General features: G+C 42.7%; 1 protein-coding gene across 2 annotated transcripts in view; it reads left to right on the top strand.

The window, feature by feature from the left end:
• The first annotated feature begins 131 nt into the window (after positions 1-131).
• Positions 132-13,813, top strand: part of LOC134534288 (inverted formin-2-like) — a 64,498-nt gene continuing 50,816 nt past the window's right edge. The window contains exons 1-3 of one of the 2 annotated variants that reach the window (XM_063372612.1): positions 7,971-7,976; positions 8,079-8,261; positions 12,595-12,833. In XM_063372612.1, coding sequence (XP_063228682.1) covers positions 8,103-8,261; positions 12,595-12,833 — 398 coding nt within the window. In that variant the 5' untranslated portion in view covers positions 7,971-7,976; positions 8,079-8,102. Of the gene's footprint in view, positions 203-7,970; positions 7,977-8,078; positions 8,262-12,594; positions 12,834-13,813 lie in introns of those variants that run through there. The other variant, XM_063372613.1, reaches the window with a different exon arrangement.

Genomic DNA, 13,813 nt, shown 5'->3' with positions numbered 1-13,813 from the left:
ACTTCCCCGCGATAGTTCTCCTGGAAGGCGGTTGCGGACCGTTGGCTAGCGATGAAGTCACTGCTCGGAGGGGGAGGAGGGTGTGTGAGGGGGGAGGGAGGGGGGAGAGCTGTGAGGTCACCGTGGGCTCGGCTGTGACGGCCGTTAGTAGCGCGTGCGCGGCGCCGCGTGTTGCAGCCAGCTGCCGCCTTGTGACGCCCAGGTACGTTGTGATCCGCTGGAGCCGATAGGGTCGACCCTCGCCTGGCTGCCACACGCAGGGCTCGACCTTGTCAACACCGCTCCGCGTGTTCAGCCGCGAGCGACCAAGGTCTCAGCAAGCCCGAGTGCCGTGTCACTTGCCGTGAAATTCGAATTTAAAAAAAAAATTGGCTGTCTCTAAAGTCGGTTTACGGACGATAGTTTAACGTGGCAACGTCATAACAAAACATTGATGAAATGATTGCATACTTTTATGAATAAAGTTGAATCATTTTTATTTTAATAATAAAAGAATAAATACTTGAAATTATACTAGTAATCAGATTTTTAAAATGCAAGAATAATTAACCTTTATTGCCGAAATTGTTGTAATAAGCAATGAAAACCACATTAACTTTTCACTTCACTTTATAAACAGTCGACGAAACAGTTCACGTGTAGATGACTTGTAATTAATTTTAAAAACTGGCGTTTAGCTATAAAGTTTAAATATAATTATGAACAAGTTTTCATATAAATAAAGTGTAATCAAATAGCTATCAATTATATGAATCACCATAATTTTTTAGTCAATTGTAACATAATCTATTATTACTGCCCTCGCCGACAGCGTAACGGGACACAACGTGACGGAACAATGCGTAACGGGACACTTTTTCGTGCGTGCAGCCGGCGTTCATCGATTTATTAGACGTCACGTCAAAAATATATAATATTTAGAGTTGATATTTTAAGATCACGCCGAGTTTTGGCATCGAAAACTAGCGACAGTAATAATTTCCTTTGGTATTCTGTCAGAAACACATTGCACACTTCATACAGTTTATATGTTTCGGTGTTTTTTTTTTTTATATTTTGATATATACAGGGTTTTTTACATTAAGTAACCACAAAGTTCCAAGATTATGTTTTTCACCTTTGATCTATTGCATGAAATTAGTTTTTGGACGAATTAGGCCAATGTTAGTTTTAAAAACTCATCTTTGTACAGTTCATAATAACATTTCACATCGCATACGTGCTCAGTAACAGTGTACACCTGAGTGGTTGTTTACATTGGACGCGGGCTACGCGGTGTGTGATAGTGGCGGCGGTTACAACAGGTTCTGGCTAGGAACGCGCTGCGCCTTCACGCTCGCAGGCAGGATAACTGAGGCAGGTTCAGGTTGCATCACAGGCGCTCTGCCCACCTAACAACCTCGAGAGCCAGGTAGGAAACCAACTGTCAGGAGAGAGACAAACTGTTTACCCGCCCGCTTTCCCGACGAGAACCGACTATGTCCCTGTTATTCCACATTCCACTTCCACTGCGACAGTGCATTCCAGGAGCGGGCGCACAGCGCGACGTCACATTAGTTTGGCAAGACAACAATGCCTCGTTTGAGCCGTCTCGTTCATGGTCTTGGGGGAGGGGGATATATCCCCCCCCCCTCTCGAAGTTTTGAAAAAGTCAGTGAGTTACTACCGCCCTAAATGTCCCGGATGGCAACATGGCGACCCAGCTAATCCGTGCCCACACGCATGAACCGTAGATACTCTCTCCGTCACGTACGTGTTTGCGTACGCGTGGTCGTGGGGACTGTCGCCGGGCTGACAGGCACGCGGCTGTCGCGTGACCTTGAACGAGGCTGACCCGCTGCGGATATTATTAAACATGAGGCATTGTTGGCGTCGCTCAGACTCTGCAATCACTGCTTTTGTCGCTCTGCTTTGCGTGACGAGCACATCCCCCGTTTTAAACATGGCGTGCAAGTTTTTGTCAGGCAGTTCAGGGGTGCCAACATGAGGCGTGAGACTGCATGCTGTGAGGTGGCAGAAGCCACTTTATGCCCGTCGCCATATTGTTCCGCCCAAAATCACAGCGGAAATGTTGCTTGAACAAGTTAGAATCTCCGTCGTTAAAAAACCGGCACGTCCATAACGAAAAGCAATCTAAAACTGTTTTTACAAGGCAAACACTACACTTCAGCCAATATTTTGGGCATCTTACCAATATGGCGTAACAGTTTACTGTAAAAAAAAATTGCTTCACACTCTTTACTATGTAACCATGCAGATGAGGCCACCCCCTGGATGTTAATCAGTAAAGAGCCTACCGTGTCTCGGTATAGTGGACCTCCGGGAGAAGCCTACGATCCACTCGTCCTTCTGGACATACCCGAATACTCACGCTGGAAAGTCTTCTTTCAACAGACGAGAGAGCCAAACGACCGATCGTGCATTTTTTTTGTTTATTGTAATTAAATATACAACTCATGATAACTAATGGTCAATTAGGTTAGGTTAGCTACATAATAAATCCCTTTAAAACATTGTGGACGGTTGATCTGGTTAGGATAGCTACATTAAAGATACTGTGAAATCATGTAAACGGTTTCCCCCAAATAAATACACCTGTTGTGGTACGGGGGGAAAAAAACGAGCATGAACTTCGGGTTTGTCTCTCTCGTCTGTGAAAAGAAGGCTTGCCAATGTGAGTATTCGGATATGTCCAGGACGAGTGAATCGTAGGCTTCCCGGACCTCCGGGCTAAACTACTCTTTAGTTCGCTGATCCTCGTCGTACTCGACGTCTTCTAGTGCGTGTTTGGTGTAGCCGAGTAAGATCTCACAAGAACGTGGACATGCACAGACATTTGAAGGGCAGCCTAGTAATTAAATGGGCATGTAGGGATCACGAAATAATCATCGCGATGGGTGTGCTGGCAGTGGACATGTGCCTGAAATAAGCATAGCCACAGCCGACCACTAGCACGTGTCTGGAAACAGTTTCCATGTCTGATAATCAACTGTCGAGCCGAACTTGCAGATAAGAACACAGTCTTAACAAGATTGGAGTATTAACAAGCGATCAGATTTTCCCGCGAAATGCAATCGTCTCGTCGGCCATTGATTCTCGCGAGCGTGCTAGCGTGACGTCATCAGCCCGGACGATTTACACGGTTGTGAAAATTAGTTTATTCGCCCACAAGAAGTTTGATGTCAGGTTGTTAATTTGTTTCATTGAGAGACGTTGATTGCTTTTGAGATTAAATTTAATTAAAACATTACCAATTTTTGATGTGACAACGTCTAATAAATCGACGAACGCCGGTTGCACGCACGAAAATGTGTCCCGTTACGCACATTGTCCCGTTACGCACATTGTCCCGTTACGCTGTGACCCGTTACGCTCATTGTACGCTTGCGCCGCATCTATCTCTCTTCCACTCGATTGGAACAACCATCGATTTGACTTTTTCGAGGCACATTAAACTTGAAACACTCCCATTCGTTTCCTACTTTTCCTATCATCGTCCTATCCTTAACAGAATAACACAGATTGGAAGAAGTTAAATAGCAAACATGTATAAAAGTTATAGTTAAAAAAATTTCTTCGTTAAAGTAATAAACATATTTGAATTAATGAGTGCAAATAAAATTAAATTTATCAATTAAATAGTAGATTTAATTTTACTCATTTGTATCCATACAAAATAGTGATAATAAAAATGATTTAATTTTATTCATAAAAGTATGCAATCATTTCATAAATTTTTTGTTATGACGTTGTCACGTTAAACTATCGTCCGTAAACCGACTTTACAGACAAACAATTTTTTTAAAAATATTTTTAATTCACTACTTCAACAGTTTATTGGGGCTTTGACGATCAATCGAAACGCGGAAACGGGAAGAGAGTTCCGAGAAAAGTAGATCAGTCTTCAGCGAGTTGTAGAGTCGCAGTTGTTGCTTCGAGCGAGTGCATTCGCAGGCAAGAGCTAGTAAACCTCTCAGTGTGATTTATGCTATGTACTGCTATGTCTGGCAACGGGCAGAAGAAAAAAAAAAGAGCTGTGGTAAGGAAACAAAAAAAACCAAACTTGCAAATCACGATGTACGTCATTGACACTCACAAAACACTCCTCAGATCGAGAGACGTGTACCCCGGGTTCAACAACTGCGCACAGCTGCTGTGGCGAACATGCCCATGCTTCTTGAGATATTCGAAGCAGATGTCACAGATGCACTACTCACCAGCATGGGGCTGTCAAACCTTTTTGTTATTGAACTTGTATTTATTTAGGTAGGTACAAAAACCCAAAATTTCTAAAGAACAACACATTTGAAAGCAAAAGTTCAAAAGTACAAAAATCTAATGTTTAAAGGTATTCTTAATTCGAACAGTACAAAAGTCCATAGGTACCGAAGGTCAAAGGTACCAAAATCTCAACGTTACAAAAGCCCAAGTGTGCTCACCTATCCCAACTTGACTAAAAATTAATCAAACCAACCCAACCCAATTTAACCTAAACACATCCCTGGGTGCTGGCCGATACACAACATACGGAATCATTGTTGTTGACATTGTAAAGTTTTTAAAACCACTTGATAACACGTGAAAGAGGAATGCATTTCAAACTATGGGTAAAGAAGTCATTATTTTCAAGCAGTTTCAGTTAATTTAATACTTTCACATATTTATAACTTTTTAATTTTTAGTTGTTGTTAATCACCCGTTTTGTGCCATGCCTCTAAATTAACTCAGCTGACATCATACGTGTATTTCTGTGATTTTTAAGTCAGTGGTGGGATATGGATATCTCAAATATGAAAACTGGATTGCATGATATTTCAAAAATGTCAAGTAGGGGGAAAAAATGATATAAGAAATGGATCAACGTGTCTTTAAAAATTGTAAAATGAAGTGAGGTTTAGTCAGTGCACACGCGTGCGGGGTCGTTAACGAGCCTACTAATAAAAGCCTGTGTGAATGCCGAACAGTTGGTAGGCCACCACGACGACTTGGACACGACAATGAATGGTGGGGTTGGTTGCAGTGGCTGCTCGGGAGATAACCGGCTCTCGTCTGCCGGGGCAGAGGAAAGAGGAAAGAGGAAAGAGTGGGCGGACGTGGCTGATACACGGAGGCGCCACGTCACAGTTGGCAGAACTGCTCTGACGCTGGAGCGAGCGGCAGGAAAACCCGCGCGCGCAATCAAGGAGACTTGTTTCGGCTGGCGAGTTGCAGTCGTTGCAGTCGCTGAAGGGCGCCCATATGAAATTTTGTAGGGGAGGGGGGGGGGGGGGGGGGGCAAACCATCACAAATGACAAAAAATGGCCAAAAATGGCCTTAAAGGACTCAAATTTTCCCAAAATGCTCAAGAACACCTCTTTTTTTCTTCTTTGTCTGAAAGTTAGGGTGAGCCACGGACCCACCCTGCCCTTAGGTATGGGCGCCCTTGCAGTCGCTGCTTGCAGTCCTTATCGGACGCGTGTGTGCCCATGACCATGGCCTACACATTCGATTAAGGGCCCTGGACCCAGGATCAGAGACAAACACCCCCCTCCCCCCACAATTTTACAGTCACGTGCTTCGTTATAGTTGCATGATTATTTATTGCCTACACTCTTTTTAGAAATTTATTTAACCTGTAAATACAGGGTAAAATTATGGTTACTATTTTATAAGTCCAAACTTAAGCTTTATTTATAAAATTATTTGCTTTAAAATAACCACAGCAAGTATGTGTATTTATTTCACACACTGAGATAAAAATAAACAGGACTGGACCGCTCCAGGCCCGGGCCCTGTACCCAGGGGTCCACCCTGCCCCACCTTTGACGAAACTTTCACTTAATCACGAGACAAAACTAAGTTTGGGATGTTTCATTGATATTTTCATACCGATGAATTGTACCGGGTAGAATGTTAACAGCTGAGTGACGTCAGGCTGTGTGCCATTACGCCCCCGAGCAGAGAAGGGAATGCACTCGTCTCGCCCGAAGACCAAGATGGCGTTTGATCGGAGTGTGTGACGTTTGAAGGCCATTGGCGCCCGGTGAAGAACGGTCACAGCTCCGAAAGGTCCCACCGCGTTCTCACTCCCACGCACAGCCGATACTGAGAGAGAAAGGCTTATCAGTTTTCGTTTTTATCAGTCCTTCGCTTCCCTCCAAGGGCAGAAGGCAGTGTCCTGGTGTCAGCTGTCCACGGCTCAGATCACCTTAGCGATTATAATTCGAGGAGCTGTATCATGTTTAGGCGGTAGTCTACTCGCCACTGTACTATACCACATCGTGGAACATGATTGGAACTATTTCATGCTACTACTTTTCTATACACAATTAATTTCTGTCCTTTTCTGTGGATTTCATTGCTGTTACTATCAGTCAGGCTAGGACAAAATAAAACCAGTTTAAATATTTCTGACGAATATTTTCGTGGTTAGTTTCAATTGCTGTAGAAGTGTGTGATTTTAAGTCCTAGGTAAAAAAAAAAAAAAAAAAATACACACACACATTTAGACTTAGCTGATTAGTTTTCTACTTAAATTCAAGATGTAACCAGTAAAAATAATTTAGCTGCACGATTTTTTTTTCTCCACGGGGACATGATTTCTTTGCGTGATCGAGGGATGCGTCGAACTACGAAGTGTGACCTTGGCTGACGCAACGGTTCTTCACAGCTTGCTTCTTCCCCTGGACATTCATCACTCTACACCCCATTCTTCCCCCTTCCCAAGACAACCGCATTCAACCCCTTTTCACCTCTTTACGAGGCCGTCCTGAGCTCCACGTAGTTCCAGTAAGTGCCACCCCTCAGCGCCACGTCGCGGATACATTCTTTTCGACAATGGAAGTTTCACACGTAGTGCTGAACTATCACTCCTGCGTACGTGTTTTCAGTCAAATCGTGTCAAAAAAAAACGCGAATAATTACGTAACCCAGTCCTGTGTCTTTGAGTTTCTGTTCAATTTCATTGAAATTCTTTTTTTTTTTTTTTAATATATTCTAAACTAGAACACTAAGAAAACTAACATAAAAAGTTTAAAATATAAAGAAAACATAAACATTTTTTAAACATGACTTAAGTAATAAAAACAATTTTATTAACATTATTAGTTCAGATTTTCTGGAATGACGTATTAACGGAGTGGCGTATTGAGTATAATTGCAAAATATTTAATTTGGAGAAGTTTTTTGACAATGTTGAATTTTCTTGGCGGCAATGAAATAATCATGGCTGCCATGTGCTCCTTTTCACATTGCAATTGAAACTGAGATTATTTTCAATACTCATACTTTGCAGCTCTGCAGTTAAGCACTTAGCATAGTGTTTTGGTTGTTTCATATTGCAACATTTATGGTGAATATTGCCAACAACAGACTACAAAAAAAAAGGTAGCAAACATTGAATTTAGAAAAGTTCACGACTTTTAGGTTGTTAGGTTGCCGATAAATACCGCACAGTTCGCTGATGTCCTGGACCTGCCACTAAGCTCCGGTGTCGTCAGGCTGGATTCACAGTGGAATAAACAACGGTAACAATAAACAGCAGTTAGTGCGCACGGTCGTGTGGATAGGAGACATCGTTTGCTAAAGTGTGAATTGAATATATGTTATTTCTGTTACGGACGCATGGCGCAACAACCAGTGGGAGTAGCGTAGGAAGCCATTTTGGCGGGACTAGAGGAGTTTATGTTTATCAGTCATACTGTGGGAAGAAATCGTCGAGATTTTACAATGCTCAGGTGTAATTCCTGCACTAAAAATTAATTAATGCTATTACTTACGTCACTAGCAAAAATTCTAAATAAAAAAAAATGTGTCGTGGTTAGAATGGTTAACTCAAAAATTTATATAACCCTTATTTATATATTGAGGGGAAAAAAAAAGAGCTAACAAACTGCTGGTCAGATGTCAAGGGATAATAATTTGGCAGTGAATATAGTTACTTACACTGCCAACAGATGTCGGATGCATCCCAAAATTTCATTGGTTGAAATTAACGGTGAGATTTCAATTGTTGACCGACTTAGCACAAGTCGTGCACGTGGCCTGCTGTGCGTTCACTTGTGTTTGATTGGGAACCCGACCTTGGTGATTGGTGTAGAGGTGTGTGGTGCTGGCGCCGGTAATGTGGCGCCGCGGCGCGGTGGGAGCAGGAACTAGTTCGAGGGCAGCCCTCGGTCAAAGACTCGGTGGATCAGTGGTCGGCGCGGTGCTGGCGGCGGCCGGACGTGGGGTCGAGGTTCAAGAGTCTGCCGCCAGGATGCAGGACGGCTCGTCGAGCGCTGTAAGTCGTCTAGAGGTGTAGAAGTAACGAAAAAAAAGTGTACCCGTATGTATTCGTTACTATAACAATTAGCAATCGTTACTATCGTTACGTTACTCCTTACTTCTTATACCGCATAACATGCTATGTTATGTTGCAGCAACGAATCTAGTCGTATTGCGTACGCGTACAGTATGACGTCGCGTAAATAATAATAAATAGAATATAAACAATTAACAATATTTGATAATTAACAGTTTTTTGTTAACCAAGAAACAATTAAATCTCATTAGAGCGGCTTTTTTTATATTATCTCATTAAGATAATAACAAAAAAACGTGTAAATACGCGACAATAAAAAACAAAAACCTACATATTTCTAATTTGTAAACAATGCTTTCTTACGTTGTTTCTGTTCCAATCTCAAACTTTGTCTACACACACAATACCTTTAATAAACAGTAAAAAAATTTGACGAATTTCCAAATTATACTTTACTTAATAAACAAACATCGTTCTTTGTAACGCAAATTCATCGAATATGCGCGCGCATGCGTAAAACATACGAAAAATGCGAGTAACAAGATGCAGCCGTGTGTAACGTTTCGTTACTCGTCACTAGATGGCGCATCCGTTACTCAGTAACGAATACATACGGTTTGCTACAGCTCTAAAGTCGTCTCGCGTCTTGCTTCGCCGATTCCAAATCACACGTGAATAAAAATTGTCCACGGATTGGAACGAAAGAACGGTGTTAATTTCTTCGCACCTGGACTGCGCGACCTAACGGTGTATGCCGTCCGTCACTTGCCCCCTCTGCTGGGCGCCACCGGAACTACAGGAGTAACAGGCGCAGTTTTTTTAACACATCTTGGATTTTGGTACGGGGATTATAAATCATGATGCAACGCTACTCAATAGCGTAAGCAGCCATCTCGGTCAGTAAAGCCATGATTTATATATGTCGAGAAATTCACAAAAGTCACAAAAAAAAAGTAATGAAAGTGAAGATTTGGTCACGAAAGTCACGAAAACATCACGGAATAAATAGTAACTGTAATAGAAGTCGCGAAACTTCAGTTTCCAACAGGCCTTAACTAACTTGCTTTTTTTTTATGCTTCACCTCACTTAATATTTTCACATTAAAAAATATATATTGAGACTTTCCATTTAAATCGGGTAAAAAATCTACCAGATAAAACTTTTTTTTAGCTTTCCTCATGAGTAGTAGGTATTTTTTGTAGCATGTTTCATTCTGCTCATTGTTGCAACGTGAACGAGTTGGTCAAATTGATCGTGCGATTCTGCCCGCATCCTGACAGATCCGCTGCGTGTAGCTGCTTGTGGGTCTGCGCTGTGGACTGCGCTGTGGACTGTGCTGTGGACTGCGCTGTGGACTGGAAGTGCTGGAGTTATACAACGGGCTGGGCCTGCTGCAGACACACGTGGACATGCAGCTACTGCCATGGGGGGAGCAACTCTAATTACCGAGACTGAGACCTAGTTTTTTGAAGTAGTTAATGGGCCCGTCCGCTAGATAGTAGTTTTCGTAATATATTGCTGACATAACTACGTACATTAATTTATTAGGAGAAGTAATGTATAAGCAGGGCCGGCGCGTCCATATAGGCGAACTAGGCAACCGCCTAGGGCGCCAAGTAGCTGGGGGCGGCGCAGCACCACACATAACACCTGATATATGTTTAACGATTATTGAAACTATATGAAAATTGATTTTTGTAACAGTTTGGAATGTTTTTATTGATATAAGTAATTATTTAAAGTCCACGGTGACCTGTTTATGATTTGTAATAGCAACAAGTAAAAAAGTAAAAAAAAATTCAAGCCTGCTTACTTTTGATTGTTGACAAAATCTTAGGCTTACGTGATCTATTTTGAGGCAAGGAAAATTTTTTTTGGGGTTTCCGGGGGGGGGGGGGGGTATAAAGGTTTTTCGCCTAGGGCGCCAATTTACCTTGCACCGGCCCTGTGTATAAGCTATTATCAGGCAAACAAACCAGTGAAAATTCACTCTGTTTAGGTAGCCACTAATTTTGTGATGTGTAATACAATGAGTTTTTGCACCTCCTACTCCTTTATTTATTACAAAACAGCATAAATGATTTTCGCATCGAATAATTTAGTTTTGCGCGGTCAATGAGATAACTTAATATAACCAAAAAACGTATTAACTAAAAAAACTTTGTATGAGAACCTCTATTCCGATTTTTTATTTGCTGGTAGTTATGGGCCCGCCCAACAGATAGCGACACATGGTTTCAGTTTCCACTGTAAGAGTCGCACTTATTTATTTCCCTCCTTGTTCTGTGGCTACTGCGCTGATCAAATATTGAACTCACTAACTTGAAGACACTTGTTAACCAAGAGCGGACCCATCTTCGAATTTTGGTTGGTTTGTGGAGAAAGGTTGGGGGAGTTGCAGCTCTATCGTCTGGTTCTGTGTCCCCCTCTGTACGTCGGGCGTAACTGGGGGCGTCCACGCCTCTACGCTCCGCTATAAGCATCGGTGTCACCACCCCCCCCCCCCCCCCAACTTAAAAAAAAATGAAGCAACGAGTAGGCAGGTTGTCATTCTCAGTCTACATCGATAAAAATTGTAAATTTTATTTCGTTTAAAATCCTAAACCTCCGAAATATTCTTCACCGATTGCTTTGAAATTTGGACACGACGTTGCATTCGAATACGCGCGTGTTTTTTATGTACCTGTGTCACGTCTGTGAGAGGTGAAAATATAGAAAAAAATATAGATCGTTAAAAACAGAGCTTTTTAATATTTTCAGTGCTATAGATATAGGTAGATATAGGTGAGAGATATAGAGGGATGTATAGAAGATAGAGGTAGATATATATATATGTAGAGATATAAAAGTATAGATTTAGAGATAGAGAATAAGAGAGATATATAGAGTGATGCTTTGTATATGTGTACATACTTCAAACAAATCACAAAAAAAAAAAAATTGTAAAAAATAATTGCATTCCAACGCATGCCGGGCATAAACTAGAATTAAAAAAATCTTGGAATAAGTACGTAATTAATTATATCTGGGGACAGCTGCAAATATTTCATCACAAATACTGATTAAAAAATATATATGTTCACAGTTATTCACGTGCGCTGTCGAGTCGAAAAATTGATAAAAAAAAATTGGAGGAATCTAAACCGGGAAGAGTCACGTTAAACAAAATACTCCAAAAATTCCCTTCATTTATAGATTTCTTTTAAGCAGTTGAAAGGGCAAAACATATTGTTGAAAAGGGGGGGGGGGGTGTTATATCGATAGTATAATAACCTAGTAAAAGAGGTCACGTGGCCGAGTTGATGAATTGCTATCAATTGTGGTGCTTTCTGTGCTTCCGCCACGCGCGGTCTCCTCCCTCCCTCCCTTCCCCCATAGAGACATACCAACATCAACATCCTGTTCCAGAGCTTTCCCCGCTGACCGCGACCCGCGATAACTTCGCGTGTTGCTAGAGATAACAAGCCCCACCACAATGTGGGATGGCGTTCAAGTACATATGCGTTATTTCCACTATCAGGGAAAACCAGGAAATTTCAATGAATTTTGGTTTTCTGGAAAAATCAAGGAAAGTTAAGAAAATATGTTGCTATAAAGAAAAATTAAAATTAAGAAGTTAAGTTACTTCAGACAATGGCCGTGAAAGCCTGCGAACATTATTAAAAATTAAAATGCTATGCAAAGACTATTCCTGAATCGCTAACTCATTAATTTCGTCATGCATATATTCAACAGTATGTCCATAAAATAATGTCCCAGTTATACATTTTAATAGTACCAACTGTGAGTGTTGTAGTGTGTTGGATCAAGGTCACAATTAAAGAGTAATTCTGTTTTATATAAGCGCATACGTGAGAACAGCTTTGTTGTTTTCTCTCTTGCAGCGCGAAAGAAGGGCTCTTTCCCCAGTTAGTCGAGGGTGAACCTGTAAACATTATTGGGCAACAGGATGGAGTCCCTCCCCCACTGGAATCTCTCTGCACGACTGTACGAGAGTGGTTGAACGTCGAAGTACGTGACTGCTGTATTGGTCGTGATGGTCGAGACGACAGAGCTCTTTTTAGCTGGCCTCCACGTTCACCTGACAAATCATCATGCGATTTTTTTTTCCTTTGGGGCATTTTAAAAGATCGTGTCTACGTTCCGGCGCTACCTAATGATTTTCCAGGGTTGAGGGTCAGAGTTTAATAGGCTTTGACTCCTGTTGCAGGACAGCGAGGAGGACATGGGGCAGGGCGCAAGGACCGCCTCCTGGAGAAGCAGTGCTCGGGACAGGACCTGCTGGTGTCTCACTGCTCGCTCCTGTTGCAGGACAGCGAGGAGGAGGACATGGGGCGGGGTCGCGGGCGCTGGGAGAAGGCGGTGACGAAGGCGGCGGGGCGCAAGGACCGCCTCCTGGAGAAGCAGTGCTCGGGGCAGGACCTGCTGGAGGACCTACACTCGGGTCGCGACCTCGCGCGCTGGGAGCCGGAGACGTGTGTGCATCTGCTCAGCATCCCGTCCACCCGCAACTTCACCGCGCTCAGGAAGCTCATCCGGAGGTCCTCGCAGTAAGTACCTTCTCGCTCTCACAGTAACCAGGGAGGATTTGGTTACATTCCCAGTCCTCCAAGGATTTTCATTTGCGAAATAATACTTCCTGGATTCAGTACTGGGTTCTGGATTGTCCACCCTCACAGAATCCAGGGAGATTTGGTTCCATTCCCAGTCCTCCAAGGATTTTCATTTGCGAAATAATCCTTCCTGGATCCAAGACTGGGTTCGGGATTGTCCACCCTCACAGAATCCAGGGAGATTTGGTTCCATTCCCAGTCCTTCAAGGATTTTCATTTGCGAAATAATTCTTCCTGATCCAGTTCTGGGTACTGGATTGTCCACTCTCACAGAATCCAGGGAGATTTAGTTCCATTCCCAGTCCTTCAAGGATTTTCATTTGTGAAATAATACTTCCTGGATCCAGTACTGGGTTCTGGATTGTCCACCCTCACAGAATCCAGGGAGATTTGGTTCCATTCCCAGTCCTCCAAGGATTTTCATTTGCGAAATAATCCTTCCTGGATCCAAGACTGGGTTCGGGATTGTCCACCCTCACAGAATCCAGGGAGATTTGGTTCCATTCCCAGTCCTCCAAGGATTTTCATTTGCGAAATAATCCTTCCTGGATCCAAGACTGGGTTCGGGATTGTCCACCCTCACAGAATCCAGGGAGATTTGGTTCCATTCCCAGTTCTCCAAGGATTTTCATTTGCGAAATAATACTTCCTGGATCCAGTACTGGGTTCTGGATTGTCCACCCTCACAGAATCCAGGGAGATTTGGTTCCATTCCCAGTCCTTCAAGGATTTTCATTTGCGAAATAATACTTCCTGGATCCAGTACTGGGTTCTGGATTGTCCTTCCACTTCCATACTGTTGGAGGTAATGGTACACAACCGCAGTATCATCTGCCCTGAAAACCCTGAGGTCGGCCGCGGTTACAGTACCACTTGTTCATCTGGATTCGCAATGCTCGAACACGTATCTCAGGGAC

This window comes from Bacillus rossius, chromosome 7, assembly GCF_032445375.1.
Source record: "Bacillus rossius redtenbacheri isolate Brsri chromosome 7, Brsri_v3, whole genome shotgun sequence".
In the NCBI taxonomy this organism is placed as follows: domain Eukaryota; kingdom Metazoa; phylum Arthropoda; class Insecta; order Phasmatodea; family Bacillidae; genus Bacillus; species Bacillus rossius.
Note: the sequence above shows the minus strand (reverse complement) of the source record. Positions and strands in the feature narration are given on the sequence as shown.